The sequence below is a fragment of the Haliotis asinina genome, chromosome 7 (assembly GCF_037392515.1).
Source record: "Haliotis asinina isolate JCU_RB_2024 chromosome 7, JCU_Hal_asi_v2, whole genome shotgun sequence".
NCBI lineage: Eukaryota > Metazoa > Mollusca > Gastropoda > Lepetellida > Haliotidae > Haliotis > Haliotis asinina.
The window spans coordinates 21,831,061-21,847,469 of NC_090286.1; the positions used below are offsets into that span (position 1 = coordinate 21,831,061).

Consider the following 16,409-nt stretch of genomic DNA (forward strand, 5'->3'; position numbering starts at 1 on the left):
GTAAGCAAGGTTAACTGATGTAATTATGGCTGAGTGAACTGATTTAAGTATGGTTGAACTGATATAAGCAATGTTGAACTGATGTAATTATGGCTGAGTGACCTGATGCAAGCATGGTTGCACTGATGTATGGTTGAAGTTATGTAAGTATGGTTGAACTGAACTGATGTAAGCATGGTTGAACTGATGTAAGCATTGTTGAAGGCAGCAACAGATGTAACTTCAGGACATGCTGCTGGTTTCTTCAGTCTTACCCATACCTTGCTAGACTGGAAATCCTACTTATCACACATTTACTGTTGGTGACTTCTTCATACAGCAAGGTCTTGTTAATTCCAACAAGGACACGAATTATATTCAAAAGTATATGGAGTAAAAACAAATCTGCTATTGAAACAAGCCCGATATTACAAGGTAATGTCTGAAAAAATAGGATATGACTGTACATCCAGATAACTGAGCGAAGAACAGAGTGTACAGTAATGTTTTTTTATCAATATTCTAGATACATACAGGATAACATTAAAATCTAGGGACAGCTTGAGCACTAATCCATGCCTTGGAGAATGACACAAAAATCAATCAGAGGCTTCTAACTCCTGTGAGCAAATACAAACTAGTGCATGTTCAATAATAAAGGTGTCACCTACCGATCTATATTTATGATCTTCATCTTTGATCTGCGGACCTGTGCGGTCTCGTTGAAACATCAACAGTTTACCAGATACATTCAGCAACATACTCTCAGCTTCTTTGGAAGTATGCTTTATTTGTGTTCCTAAAAACAAGACGTGTGACAGGGTTAAATGGTGGATAAGAAAGGTTGATTTGGTCTTCTTATAACATTAAAGAGGGTCTCATCTGATTGAATCTTTGTGTGAATTACTCTATACATACTTGATGGTATAGATGTAAATTCCCATCTCACTGTCAAGAGATTGTATTTGAAGCATTTGATTTCCTTTGCAGTGGGGATAAATGGATGAGAATGAGGAGAACCTGTATATGGTAACTGAGATTTAAGGAAGGTCATTTGGGGATAAACTGATTGAGGAGCACTTGTACAGTTTACACGTTACATACCTGATTCAGATGTGAGGTAGGTGAGTGTGACACCTGTTACTCACAAGGGGTTGGGGGTAAACTGTTTGACGGGTACCTGTACAGTTTACACATTACCGGTACATAACTGACTTAGAAGTAAGGGAGATGAGTGTGAGGCAAGCTACATACATGGGGTGAGGGATAAACTGTTTGAGGGGTACCTGTATAGTTTCCAAATTACATACCTGACTCAGATGTGAGGGAGGTGAGTGTGAGGCCAGCTACACACAAGGGGTGGGGGATAAACTGGTTGAGGGGCACCTCCTGAATTTTGCTGATAGTCACTGCTGGATCTGAAATATCACTAAAAATATGTCAGCCAAAAACACTCAGTGAAACAAGCAACTGCATCCAAAATCTAAGGCAATTCCAAGACAAAGCTTATAGGGGCTGTCAGTCAGGCCATTCCAAGATCTCCCCTCAAAACTACAGTTAATTGCTTGAATACTATCTGTATGTTTTATTAAATAGATCAACACATACTTGACTGAGTATTTTTCCTCTCCAGACTAAAGAGCATAACATGGCTGTCAGCACAGAAGATGATAAGGATGTCCCTGAAAGTGTTGAGGAGGAGGACCTGAGCAGGCACCTTGGTTATCTGGGCAAATGTGTTGTCCAGCTTAGTGCCACGGGGATAGAATCGGATCTGAAACAGGATATAGGGATGCCATGACTTGTTGCTAAAGCTGTGCATGGGTCTGTTTTACGGTAAACTAATAAAAAATGTGAAATAAACAGTAAAGATGGGTCAATAATATTCTTCTGACTTGTCAGGACCTTGAACTTATCAACATCTCTTTCCATCTATTTGTCATTTCTATCTTGACGACTGACAAAAGAATCTGCAACTGTCTTCACATTAATTTTGTCAAGTTAAAAGACAAATAAAGGTCTCACCTCATCCCTCTGACCTGGGATGTTGTAGCAGGCCAAGCAGATGAAGTCCTTCCACCAGGTGATGCCACCAGACACAACCATGTCCCGCTCCTGCATCACAAACAACATCAATACAGCTATGTTCAACACACATCATCATAAACATCTCCACACACAATACCATCTGTACTTCTACACCCAATACACATCATCACCAAAATCTCCACACTCAATACGACCCATCAAGGTCATGGGTAGAATAGGCCTTCAGCAACCCATACTTGCTGTTAAAGGTGTCTCAGTTTGTCGTAAGAGGCGACTAACGGGATCGGGTGGTCAGGCTCACTGACTTGGTTGACCATCTGTTCCCAATTGTGCAGATCGATGCTCATGCTGTTGATCACTGGATTGTCTGGTCCAGACTTGATTATTTACAGACCGTTGCCATATAGCTGCAATATTGCTGAGTGCGACATAAAACACAACTCACTCACTCACTCCACACACAATACAATCTGTATTTCTACATCCAAAATACATCATCATAACATCATTAAAACATCCCAAAACATTAACATCATTAATAACATCACACAAGCAACATCATAAACATCACATAAACATCCAACAAACATCATTATGATGTTTATCTCCACACAATACATCATCAAACCTGCAACATCCTTGACATATCATCATAAACAAAATCAATACTGCAACAGCTCATGCATGTCATCATAAACATCATCAATACAGCTACATCCCATAAAGACCATCATAAACAACATCAACACTGCTACATCCCATAAAGACCATCATAAACAGCATCAACACTGCTACATCCCATAAAGACCATCATAAACAGCAGTAATACTGCTACATCCCATAAAGACCATCACAAACAGCAGTAATACTGCTACATCCCATAAAGACCATCATAAACAGCGTCAATACAGTTACATCCCATAAAGACCATCATAAACAACATCAACACTGCTGCATCCCATAAAGACCATCATAAACAGCAGTAATACTGCTACATCCCATAAAGACCATTATAAACAGCATCAACACTGCTACATCCCATAAAGACCACCATAAACAGCGTCAACACTGCTACATCCCATAAAGACTATCATAAACAGCATCAATACAGTTACATCCCATAAAGACCATCATAAACAGCAGTAATACTGCTACATCCCATAAAGACCACCATAAACAGCGTCAACACTGCTACATCCCATAAAGACCATCATAAACAACATCAACACTGTTGCATCCCATAAAGACCATCATAAACAGCAGTAATACTGCTACATCCCATAAAGACCATTATAAACAGCAGTAATACTGCTACATCCCATAAAGACCATCATAAACAGCATCAACACTGCTACATCCCATAAAGACCATCATAAACAGCATCAACACTGCTACATCCCATAAAGACCATCACAAACAGCAGTAATACTGCTACATCCCATAAAGACCATCATAAACAGCGTCAATACAGTTACATCCCATAAAGACCATCATAAACAGCATCAATACAGTTACATCCCATAGAGACCATCATGAACAACATCAACACTGCTACATCCCATAAAGACCATCATAAACAGCATCAATACAGTTACATCCCATAAAGACCATCATAAACAGCATCAACACTGCTACATCCCATAAAGACCATCATGAACAGCATCAACACTGCTACATCCCATAAAGACCATCATAAACAGCATCAATACAGTTACAGCCCATAAAGACCATCATAAACAGCATCAATACAGTTACAACCCATAAAGACCATCATGAACAGCATCAACACTGCTACATCCCATAAAGACCATCATAAACAGCATCAATACAGTTACATCCCATAAAGACCATCATAAACAGCATCAACACTGCTACATCCCATAAAGACCATCATGAACAGCATCAACACTGCTACATCCCATAAAGACCATCATAAACAGCATCAATACAGTTATATCCCATAAAGACCATCATAAACAGCGTCAATACAGTTACATCCCATAAAGACCATCATGAACAGCATCAACACTGCTACATCCCATAAAGACCATCATAAACAGCATCAATACAGTTACATCCCATAAAGACCATCATAAACAGCATCAATACAGTTACATCCCATAAAGACCATCATAAACAGCATCAACACTGCTACATCCCATAAAGACCATCATAAACAGCATCAATACAGTTATATCCCATAAAGACCATCATAAATAGCATCAATACAGTTACATCCCATAAAGACCATCATAAACAGCATCAATACAGTTACATCCCATAAAGACCATCATAAACAACATCAATGCAGTTACATCCCATAAAGACCATCATGAACAACATCAACACTGCTACATCCCATAAAGACCATCATAAACAGCATCAATACAGTTATATCCCATAAAGACCATCATAAATAGCATCAATACAGTTACATCCCATAAAGACCATCATAAACAGCATCAATACAGTTACATCCCATAAAGACCATCATAAACAACATCAATGCAGTTACATCCCATAAAGACCATCATGAACAACATCAACACTGCTACATCCCATAAAGACCATCATAAACAGCATCAATACAGTTACATCCCATAAAGACCATCATAAACAGCATCAATACAGTTACATCCCATAAAGACCATCATAAACAGCATCAACACTGCTACATCCCATAAAGACCATCATAAACAGCATCAATACAGCTACATCCCATAAAGACCATCATAAACAACATCAATGCAGTTACATCCCATAAAGACCATCATGAACAGCAGTAATACTGCTACATCCCATAAAGACCATCACAAACAGCAGTAATACTGCTACATCCCATAAAGACCATCATAAACAGCAGTAATACTGCTACATCCCATAAAGACCATCATAAACAGCATCAATACAGTTACATCCCATAAAGACCATCATAAACAGCATCAATACAGTTACATCCCATAAAGACCATCATAAACAGCATCAATGCAGTTACATCCCATAAAGACCATCATAAACAGCATCAATACAGTTACATCCCATAGAGACCATCATAAACAGCAGTAATACTGCTACATCCCATAGAGACCATCATGAACAGCGTCAATACAGTTACATCCCATAGAGACCATCATAAACAGCATCAATACAGTTACATCCCATAAAGACCATCATAAACAGCAGTAATACTGCTACATCCCTGGCATATCATCATAAACATCAGCGATCCGGCAACATCCAACAAAAATCATTATCAACACCCCACACATGACAACATAAATACTAAGGTATCCCACTAATATCATTATCAACATCCCACTAATATCATTATCAACATCTCACTAACATCATAATCAACATCCCACTAACATCACAATCAACATCCCACTAACATCATAATCGGCATCCCACTAACATCATAATCGGCATCCCACCAACATCATAATCAACATCCAACTAACATCATAATCAACATCCCACTAACACCATAATCAACATCCCACTAACATCATAATCAACATTGCACTTCATAATCAACATCCCACTAACATCATTATCAACATCCCACACATAAGCATCACAGGCACAACATCATTGACATCACTCTGATTAACATGACACCACACACACACCATCAGCTTCACACACATCACATCATCACACACATATATGCAACATATGAAATGTACAGGTGCCCCTCATAACCTCCTAAAACATCACCTGTAAGATTTGTATTTGACACACATCAGCATCACCGTCACACACAAAACATAATCATCAACAACACCTGCATCTGACACTGACCACCATAACCGTCACACACATAATCATCAACACACATGACAACCTACTTGTGTTTCATTCCCAAACAACTTCCACTTTCTGTTGAAGAGTGCGTAGTGAGCGAAGCCTGTCTTCCCTGCCACTGCAACACACTGCCCCGCTCGGTCCACTGCTGAATACTGGAAGTGGTGACACAAGCTTTGTTATAAACCTGCACTTACAAGCCTAATGACAGGACAGGAACGAGTCTCAGCCTACAATCCAATTCACTATCATATACCCAAGTTACCAATGTAAATCTCAAGAGTTGGGTATGAAATACCCCATTGTAGATTGTAATACTGGTGCCCTGACAAAAACAATTTAGACCATGTAATAAAGCAATCTGACCATTCATATGCTGAAGATTACTCAAGCAATACTGACTTGTAGTGCAACCAATGTGTTCTTTGATTAATCTCATCTAAACTATGTGAATAATCGTGGTTCCTTGTAGTCCTGAGTATCCAGGTCAGTGCCAACCTGACCCAAGTCCAACTCAGGGCTCACTGACCCAAGACCAACTCAGGGCTCACCTGACCCTAGTCAGGATACAAGTGACATACGTCCTTCTCACAGACTACTTGATAATATATCATGCAATATAGGGATGACCCTGATACTACACTCACCCTGATTGGCCAGTTGCTGGCCAGGTAGCTGTGTGATATAGGGATGACCTGCCACTGCTTGTTGCCGATGAACACATTGCCCAGAAGACATGAGGTGTTGTTGCGTATGTGCTGAGTGTTATGGTGGTGATGGTGGTGGTGATGATGATGGTGACTAGACGTCCGGGAAATGGTGTCGCCAGTACTCATGTATAGCTTATCCTCCCCCTGGAGGAACACGTGTTCATGGTTTGCCTGCAACATAAACAGAGGACGAAATAGACATCATGCCACATACAGGGTTGATGGACCACCCTACCAACACAGGTTTACTTAACACATTGATTCACCTACAAGGGTTAACTAACACATATCTTGCAACACATATGGGTTGCTAAACAACGCCCTTAACAACATGTGAATTGCAATTCAGGCATATATACAACTGAACCTAGACCAGAATGCTGTGATTGACACATGTCCACACATGCAATCAGGAAAATCACTGAGAATGACAGTCTGCTCAATTAAGTTGCCTCTTACAAGATTCACAAGTTGATAGGGGTTAGGCCATACAAGGGTTCACTGAAAAACACTCACCATGCATGAGTTGTGACAAACTACTCACTGTGCACAAACTGGCTGATGAACCACTCACCATGCAGACGGTTCAGTGGCAAACTACTTATTGGGTTGACTGACAAACTACCCACCATGCATGGGTTGACACACAAACAGCTCACCATGCATGGGTTCAGTGACAACTACTCACCATGCATGGGTTAACTGACAAACTCCCCATCATGCATGGATTGACTGACAAACTACCCACCATGCATGGATTGACTGACAAACTACCTATCATGCATGGGTTGACTGACAAACTACACATCATGGATGGGTTGACTGAAAAACTACTCACCATGCATGGGTTGACTAACTAACCACTCACCATTAATAGGTTGACTGACAAACTACTATCCATGTATGGGTTGAATGGCAAAGTACCCATCATGCATGGGTTGACTGACAAACTACTCACCATGCATGGGTTGACTGATAGAGCACTCTTGAGGAACTGGAACTGCAACAGAACTGATTTGTGACACTGCTGGTAGATCCCCTCCCCATTCTCCAGGCCCTCCCCTTCTTTCTCCTGGGCTTTGCCTCCTTCCCACTGGTTAGAAATCATCCACAGATGGTAGCCCTCTAGGCCCCACTCCTGCAATCAAATGAAACACATGTCACCATCTTCCACCAGATCATGTCAGTAACAGCAAGGGTTGCAACATTATCACCCTGCTGCCACAGAATCAGAAGTGTTGCTCATGGAAATATATGTTGTTAAGAGCTGATTAAACAGAGCGGCTTCTAAATAATTCACAAACGAATTGTCAACATGAACAAGGCCCACATTCTGCACCATGATGAAACAGTGAACCAACTAACAGGTCTGATTACGCTATCCTTATAGACACTGTTTCAGACAAACTTAGGTTGCTGGGAACAATTCTAACCCTTAAATTCCACAGGTACTGGAACTTGTGGAACACGTCATATTTCAAATTAGTCCCCCATTAAGCGTTCTTCTATGTCCCAAGCACACTGTTGCTAGTTAGTGTTTCTGACATACCCCTCCAAAGACTCACCATAGACTTGACAGAGGAAGGGTACAGGTGAATGCCATCCAAAGGGGAGCTGGAAGAACCATCGTGATCATCAGGGAGGATGAACAGCAATATATGGATTTACAAATTCTTCACTACACTACAGTGATGGCAATGTTTCAGTGTTTCAACACTGTTGTCACTTGTTTCTTAATAGTGTTAGAATGTTAGACTAACATCATCATCAGGCAGTGAAAATGTGTCTCAGTCTATCTCTCCTGTGATATATATGCAACTAGTACCCTACTGTAGTTAGGTCACAATGTCTAGTCTTCTATTACAATCAGAATGACTTGAAGTTACATCTTGGCTGCTTGTAATGTCTAGACCAACCAAACGATTCATATCACTCAGCTACAACGTTTTATAAATCCCCTTGTCACATATTATTGTTTTGAAAAACACCACAACATCAAAACTTATCCAGCCTAATGACAGCAGGCTGGAAATAGTCACGTCTGAACACTACAACCTGGTGACTGAGGATACATTTGATACTGTGAGCATCTGATCCATCAAGTCGCTTCTTACAAGCAGGATATGATGCTATGGATCAATCCAAGTATCTCCATGGGTGCCAATTTCAGTCACGCTTTGTGATAAAAAGTGGCATGCAATAGACACATCCAGACCCGCATCCCCTCTCGGTGTTCACTGTTAGTAGTCTCTTGTGTACATGGGGACATGGAGTTTGCTCTTCACCACAATCATAGGATATATAACCTTGGCCAAAGTCTGTTCAAGTAATACCAAATAAACCATTGGCTGACAATAAAAACAACAATCCAGGTTCCATATCACCCTGAGCTAATTCCCACTTTGTGCTTCTTTCAACTGTTATAGCTAGACATACCTGTAATCACCACCTAGTGTACAAACTAGCAATGCCCCAAACACACTCCATAAGGAGAAGCCACCATTCTTCCAGGTGAGAGCAATGGCAGTGCCATCTGGTGTCCACTTCATGCACTGTACAGGGCCAGCAATGGTGGCAGCATCTGAAGATATATCATCGATAGTGTTATCATTTCTGTAGTGTAAAGAGTCAAAATCTTAAACTTGTTACCATACGGTGGATAGTGTTATTATCATGTAATGTGCTAAAACAATTAAATATAGAAATTAAAGAAATATGCAAGATAATCTGCAGGAAATCCCATAAGTTTTATCCATTAACCAGTGATTATCAGCAAGAACAAGGAAGTCTAGTAGCTGCAAGAGTTGTGTGAGCCCCAGGGAGTTGAGATTGAAACCTTGATGTGCCATTGAGATTGACATCCAATGACCGAAGGAAAAACAAAGTGCATTTGAGCAGCTCAGATGGATATCTGCGCTAAAAAAATGTTAGGAGGAGGAGGTTAAGGAGAATCAAGTGGCACAATAAAACTGACATACCTGGGTAGTCCCTGCTCGAGATGACTAGTTTATGTGAGATTTCCAGCGCTCCAACGACTTCATCTATCATGTACACTATCCCCTCACCACTGAAACAGAACATTAGGATTCCCAGTTAGCAAACAATATAGGACAAGTAGCTGCCATCCAAACAAACAACAGTTACGATGTTCACATTTGTTACTGTATGACTATTCCTGCATATGTTACCCTGCACCAGGATATGTTCCACAAAGCCAGCACCAAGACAATAGCTGCTGAATGCAACTATCTACCAAGTTTCAAGGAAACTCTTGGATGAAGCCATTCGTCATGTCAACTTTATAGCCTCAACAAACATTATACTGGAATTACACTTTCTCTGTACTTTTGTCAAGTTGAGTCCCATCCAGGATTTGAGACCACTCTGGAGTCAGGCACCTAATGACCCACTCAATTAGAGATCTATCACGGATTTCTAGTGCCCTTGACAGGAAATTTTTGCCTCTTGCTAAAACTGATTACAGAAATACAGGTCACTTCTACGAAGTCATGGGGCTGTGGGGTAGCCTACTGGTTAAAGTGTTTGCTCATCATGCCGAAGACCCCGGTTCAATTCCCCACATGAGTATAAGGTTTGAAACTCATTTCTCGTGTCCCTTGGTAAGATATTGCTGGAATATTACTCACTCACTCTACAAAGTCCTAACATTGGTTTCTACAGTGTGATTAACTGGAAAACTGTAGTTTCCAGTTTGAAATATTTACTGAATAATTAAGACTGAACATTAGCCACTGATCAGTTCAAGATAAACCAATGATTCTCAGAGTGAAGTTTCACATGAACATGAAGCATAGCAACAATCTGACCTTTCAGTTCTGCCCTGTTGTCAAACATATCCCTTATTTTCCCAACTGCAAAAGCCTACTGATCTCACCTCTTACATCCAAATGCTATAAGCCTGTATCTGTGATTGACGGCAAGAGAGGTAGCATTTGACAGATCCTGAGCCCAAACTCCATGGGCAGTCTGAAAATACAATACATGTACACGCTCAAATTGCTTCACATACTGACAACACTGCATCTCGATCAAACACCAGAGAGACAATAGGCTGTTCTCATTTAGTTACAGTGTAATTGTGCAATGCACATGCTCAAAGTGCTAACACACAAAATGATTATTATTCTAGCTGCCTCTGAGGCACTAAGAAGTTAATGTGCATGACCGCATGAATGTGCTTCATTGTGGATCAGGACAGATTTCCTAGAGACCAACCCAAAGACTCCACTCCCAGCACAGCTTAACTTCAACTGATTTGTGACACAAGCTCTATGCACAGACCCACACACTACCACCTGCTCTCCACATACTGTGAACAGTAAAGATCACTGCCCATCATCTATGAGCCCCTTTTCCAATCTACATGACCTAGTTCAATCACCTAAAATGACTGTGAATCACAAACCAGCCCGATATTTCCCTATCTAGTTCGAACTAGTTTAATCACAGTCAACCACTCACCAACCAAGTCCCTCTCAATCTAGTACCCACTGGTTTACTACCAGTCAACCACCCACCCAGTACCACTCCATCTAGATAAAACTGGTTGACACAACATGATCCGTCATCATCATCATCATCAACTCACAGTTTTCTCTGATCTAGATGAGGGAGGAATCACAAAGATGGCCTTGCCACTGGACAGCACCATGCTGTATCCACCCAGAGTGGGGCTGTACTCCATGTGAACCACATAGCCATCACTGTCAGTCAGCTTGGAGGCTGCAACACAACACCAGCAACACCAACTTAGTCAAAGCCCAAACACCCAAAGCTTCCAGCTATCGATAAAATATTTACACCAAACATGCTAAGAGGAGAAATCATATTAACAAACTAAATATAAAAATTTAATCCATAAATGATGAAAATAAATAACTGACTTGGGGCAACTACAATTGGTGTACAAATTTTAATTACAAAGAGAACATGAATTTACTACTGGATCTTGCAGGCACTTTACACATAACCAACTTAAAGATAATCTGATGAACATGATGACACATGTCTTAATTTTGAAGGATACACAATCATCCCTGACTGGCATGCTATGTGGTATAGACACCATGGACTGGCTGGTCCGGGAGGATCTAACACAAGGACGTCATCTTCACATGCTGTATATAGTCAACACCAATATGATAGAAAGAAGTTGGGTATGCAAAATGTTCTACACAGAGTTAGACTAAGCTTGGTTGATACAACAATAAATACCCTAAAAGTCATTCAAACAGTTTATGCCATGTTCTAGTCATTTTATAAACTTTTACAAAGAATCACATTTACAAACTTTTCAAGGCTTGACTGTCCAATTCAGGGAAAACACGTGGTCAGATCTGTCTACTAAACTAATAAAACTGTACTAATCCATTAAACTAAAGACTCCACATGACCCGAGGGTGACAATAAAGGGTATGGGTGGCCAGGTGCTCCAGGTGATCTGAGGAGCACGAATGTGCCATGAGTGCCAGGATGTGCTGATCTCGAGTTTGAATCCCAGATTTCAGTTTGTCAGTATCAAAGTTGTTTGGGTTTTTTATCAGCAATTAACAGAAGTCGAGTTTAGTAAAATGACTTCCTGACCTGGAAGTTCTGCCTAAAATAGTCCACAGGAAAACATCTGGTAACACTGATGAAACTTTCATGATAAAAGATTCACATATTTTCCAGAAATTTATCAGTATTATTAACTCCATTTACTTCATGATTTCAGGCAAATTAAGTTGACAAGCAGGGATATTACAGAAATATGGTTTAAAGTATAAATAAAAAGTATCAATAAATACTTCTTGAACCATTCACTTATTCAACAAATATCTAATGAAACCAACAGATCAAGTTGGGTTTTTGGGGGGTAAATTTTGGTAGGAAGAAGGTATAGACTAGTTGCTAAGTGACTGTAGGAAGTGGGACCTTGGACAAGACACCTTCACACCAGCTCACAGGACACACCTGATGAAGTCATTAATACAATATCACACAATACAGCAGCAATGAACAGGTTATCACGATGTTAGTAGGCAGGTGAGTGCATATACAAGCATGATCAATGAAAGAAGCATATAGATATATGTTAGTTATATTATCATCAGCAATACAAAAACATTCCATGTTATGAGCATATCAACCTTTAGCATGACAGATGACACAGTATGAGTTGCCTCCCCTTTATCCCTCATTAATGGAGAAACCCTTCACCGCACTGACCATGATGTCGACTACATTGTTGATGATTTCATATCACTCATCTAAACTGAAATCTTTAAATACTTTCCTGATATTTGGCATACTGACTATGTTGATAGATCAAGTTATATTTTACACCCACTCACTAATAGAAAACCTGTAAAGATCCAGATTAGAATTTGTCTTCAGTAACCTATGACTGTCATAAGAGGTGACTAGCGTGATCGCGTGATCAGACAGGCTGACTTGGTTGACACAAGACATTGTATCCCAACTGCATGATTGATGCTCATGCTGTCGACCGCAGCCTGGAATATTGCTGGGTGTGGCATAAAACTAAATTCACTGACTTACTATCTCAAATACTTTATCACAAATACCTGATTAAACAATCCTAATACTGTTTCCTGCATAGATAGATACAATCTACATGTCTACCAAAACTGTCTGTAACATAGTATTTCATTCTAGACAATCTAGGTAGCATTAGAAGATCAGACACCAGTTCAGCCTTAAAGTTACATCATTATTACATTAGAATTACAGATGAAGTCCATCAACGCTTAACTCAAACAACAAACATTTTTAACAAATTACATCAGGGCATTAACCCATGTAATATAACCTGTAAACAACATCTCTCAGATGACTGGTCATAACAAACCCTCAGCTTAAACTGATAAAGCTTTCAGGCCACAACAAACCCTCATTAGTTGTTCATCTGAGCATCTTGCTGATGAGAAGATGGTCATAGCACAGACAGGGACAACAAAATACAAGAAAGACTTCACCTGATAGAGTACACTGACACTATACAATAACAGTAACACCATGAACAGGCAATTAGTGTCCAATGAGTTTGTCATTATTCTTTTCTAAACCTTGTCTGAAAGAATTTGTAATGTTGAGATATCCATGACCATTTGTACTTCAACATTAAACGTACAACAAAATGTAGATTTCTGAAAAAGTGGTAATGATTTTCATGAAGAATTACTGGATTTGTTGTGGCCTTGGAAAAACATATGATCCTCTTGCTCTGTTCCACAAAACTACCTCACACTTACAACCATCCCATGTTCATGACTGCACATGCTACAACAGTTGTAGTGTAAGGACTGTCTTGTAGGACAGGGCCCAGAACAAAGTTCAAACGCAACTGAATCAATCAACAAAGGGAGACAACTCACGGATTTTACAACCTTGCACTGAAAAAACATGCACTGAACATTAGCTTCCAACTCCATGCAAAGCTATTCCATTCACCAACAAATTCCTAATCATTCATCATTCAGTGCTGTTTACACAATGAAATTACCGGGACTGGGTGTGGTTCCGTTGGGCCAATTCCACTGAGGGCAAGCTCAAAAACAGATGGGCATATTCAAAATAGCATTTCAATCTACAACTTCGTGAAAAAAAAACAAATAAAAGAACGACATATTTACCATTCATGTTTAGATTATGAGTAAGAAAGAAAATTGAAAATGCTGAGACAAAGCTTCTTCAAGATGATGTGAGAAATTCATCCTCATCATAATTGAATCACCTAAATCTGTCTTCCTATTAACATAATGCATGCTAATATAAAACAAACCCACCCCACCCTACCCCCAACCTCCAAAGCACAAAGCAGAGGCAGTCTACATAAGCTTAATGCCATATTTGACCAAAACATTAAATTTTGTGAAAAGCTTTGCATGGCATAATCCTAAACAAGAAACTGAGAATAAATAAATCCTTTATCATATTACTGTGTAAATTCATTGATTGGTTTTAAGTTGGAACACTTAATGATAAAAAGTGAAAATTAGTGGCATATTATTTTCTGTCTACAAAGCTATAAAAAACATTGATAAAAGTGATGTGATATTAACAGCAGAATGGATACAGTTATCATGAAATGGAAACCTTACTGACAAGTGACAAAAGTGACAGATCGAGACATGAAATGCATGACTGTCAGTCAATAAACTGTAGGTCAGTTACCATGGTTACATGATGATAAAAGCACAATGAAAGGTACAAGTGTTATATCTACTAAAACTTGAAACTAACTGGCAGGGAAGGTTTTCACAATAGACATTCTATGACCCGCTTCTATTCTAACATTTAAGAAATATACCCGCATATGTGAGCAGTATAAATAAAGTCACTTGTCATTGTTTGTTTATCATCTGAATACGTAAATAATTCTAAAGGTTTTATCTTTATCACTGGAAATTTCAAAAGAAATGGTAGTTGTATCTCTTTAAGTTAAATGTGTACATCAACTTCTCTTTGAAGTTCCTTTTATTGATAAAATTATTTAACAAATATGGTTGGAGCAAAAGGGAAAAATCTAAAAGTTCATAAATTGTTTTTGTTCATCAAAAGTGAAATGCATACGTATATTACACATAAGATACAGCCTGATATTCTACTATCGTATATGCTGTAGCAGTCTTCATTACAAGTAGTAAGATTGTTTATCTTTCTGTCTAATAGCAATATTAGCACTTCCATCTTTTCCATGTACAGTTGTATCCTCTATGTGAAAACAATCTCACAGCAGACAAAAGTGGTAGGTCACACTGACATTCCTTGGGGTTTCACAGAGTCAGACACCCTACCTCTAAACTGCTGCAGATCTGTTGAGACTGGGATATCACACAGATGTAATGTAGCTTTGTCGTTCTTGTTGCCGCTCCAGCGTACCCGGTTTAGATAGCCATCCGCCGTGCTCACCACCAGCTCATCTCTGACACTTAGGCAGCTGAAATACGAAACTCATAGTGCTGAAACAAGACACTCACAGAGCTAAAACAGCTGAAACAAGACACTCACAGAGCTAAAATATTTACACAGGGAGCTAAAACAGATGCTAAGACAGCTGAAACAAGACACTCACAGAGTTAAAACAGCTGAAACAAGACACTCAGACAGCTAAAACAGATGCTAAGACAGCTGAAACAAGACACTCATAGTGCTGAATGAAACAAGACACTCATAGTGCTGAAACAAGACACTCACAGAGCTAAAACATTTACGCAGAGAGCTAAAACAGATGCTAAGACAGCTGAAACAAGACACTCATAGTGCTGAATGAAACAAGACACTAAGAGAGCTAAAACATTTACTCAGAGAGCTAAAACAGATGTTAAGACAGCTGAAACAAGACACTCACAGAGCTAAAACAGATGCTAAGACAGCTGAAACAAGAAACTCAGAGAACTAAAACTGAAATTTAGAGAGCTAAAACTCTCAGAGAGCAGATTGTTATCTTGTTCATAAAATCATGATAAAAACGATGACAGCAACAAAAATAAATCGTTTTCAAAATGTGGCATCTTGACATCTGTTGCCATTTGAGTCAGCCAAAGACATTGTTCAGTGACACTAGCAACAAACTGGCATATATATATATGCCAGTTTGTTGCTAGTGTCACTGAACAATGTCTTATATATATATATATATATATATATGCTTAAATGTTGACAGGAGTACTCCAGTAACATGTAAGGAACATGTAAGGAATTATTGAGCATGTAGGGAAGTACTGATCATGTACGGTAAGGATTATTCAACATGTTTGGAATTATTAAACATGTAAAGAATTATTGAACATTTTAGGAATTGTTGAACATGTAGGGAATTATTGAACATGTACAGTATTA

General features: G+C 39.3%; 1 protein-coding gene across 3 annotated transcripts in view; it reads right to left on the reverse strand.

Moving 5' to 3' along the window:
• Positions 1-16,409, reverse strand: part of LOC137290477 (guanine nucleotide exchange factor subunit RIC1-like) — a 69,674-nt gene that overhangs the window by 16,146 nt on the left and 37,119 nt on the right. Inside the window, exons 5-18 of one of the 3 annotated variants that reach the window (XM_067821435.1) lie at positions 15,365-15,507; positions 13,943-13,960; positions 11,155-11,288; positions 10,441-10,532; positions 9,524-9,612; positions 8,982-9,126; positions 8,111-8,159; positions 7,504-7,683; positions 6,483-6,716; positions 5,880-5,990; positions 2,005-2,094; positions 1,588-1,753; positions 1,290-1,397; positions 651-778 (exon numbers count right to left, since the gene is read on the reverse strand). In XM_067821435.1, the coding sequence (XP_067677536.1) occupies positions 651-778; positions 1,290-1,397; positions 1,588-1,753; positions 2,005-2,094; positions 5,880-5,990; positions 6,483-6,716; positions 7,504-7,683; positions 8,111-8,159; positions 8,982-9,126; positions 9,524-9,612; positions 10,441-10,532; positions 11,155-11,288; positions 13,943-13,960; positions 15,365-15,507 (1,687 nt within the window). Of the gene's footprint in view, positions 1-650; positions 779-1,289; positions 1,398-1,587; positions 1,754-2,004; positions 2,095-5,879; positions 5,991-6,482; positions 6,717-7,503; positions 7,684-8,110; positions 8,160-8,981; positions 9,127-9,523; positions 9,613-10,440; positions 10,533-11,154; positions 11,289-13,942; positions 13,961-14,070; positions 14,116-15,364; positions 15,508-16,409 lie in introns of all 3 variants that reach the window. The other 2 variants (XM_067821434.1, XM_067821436.1) reach the window with 2 other exon arrangements.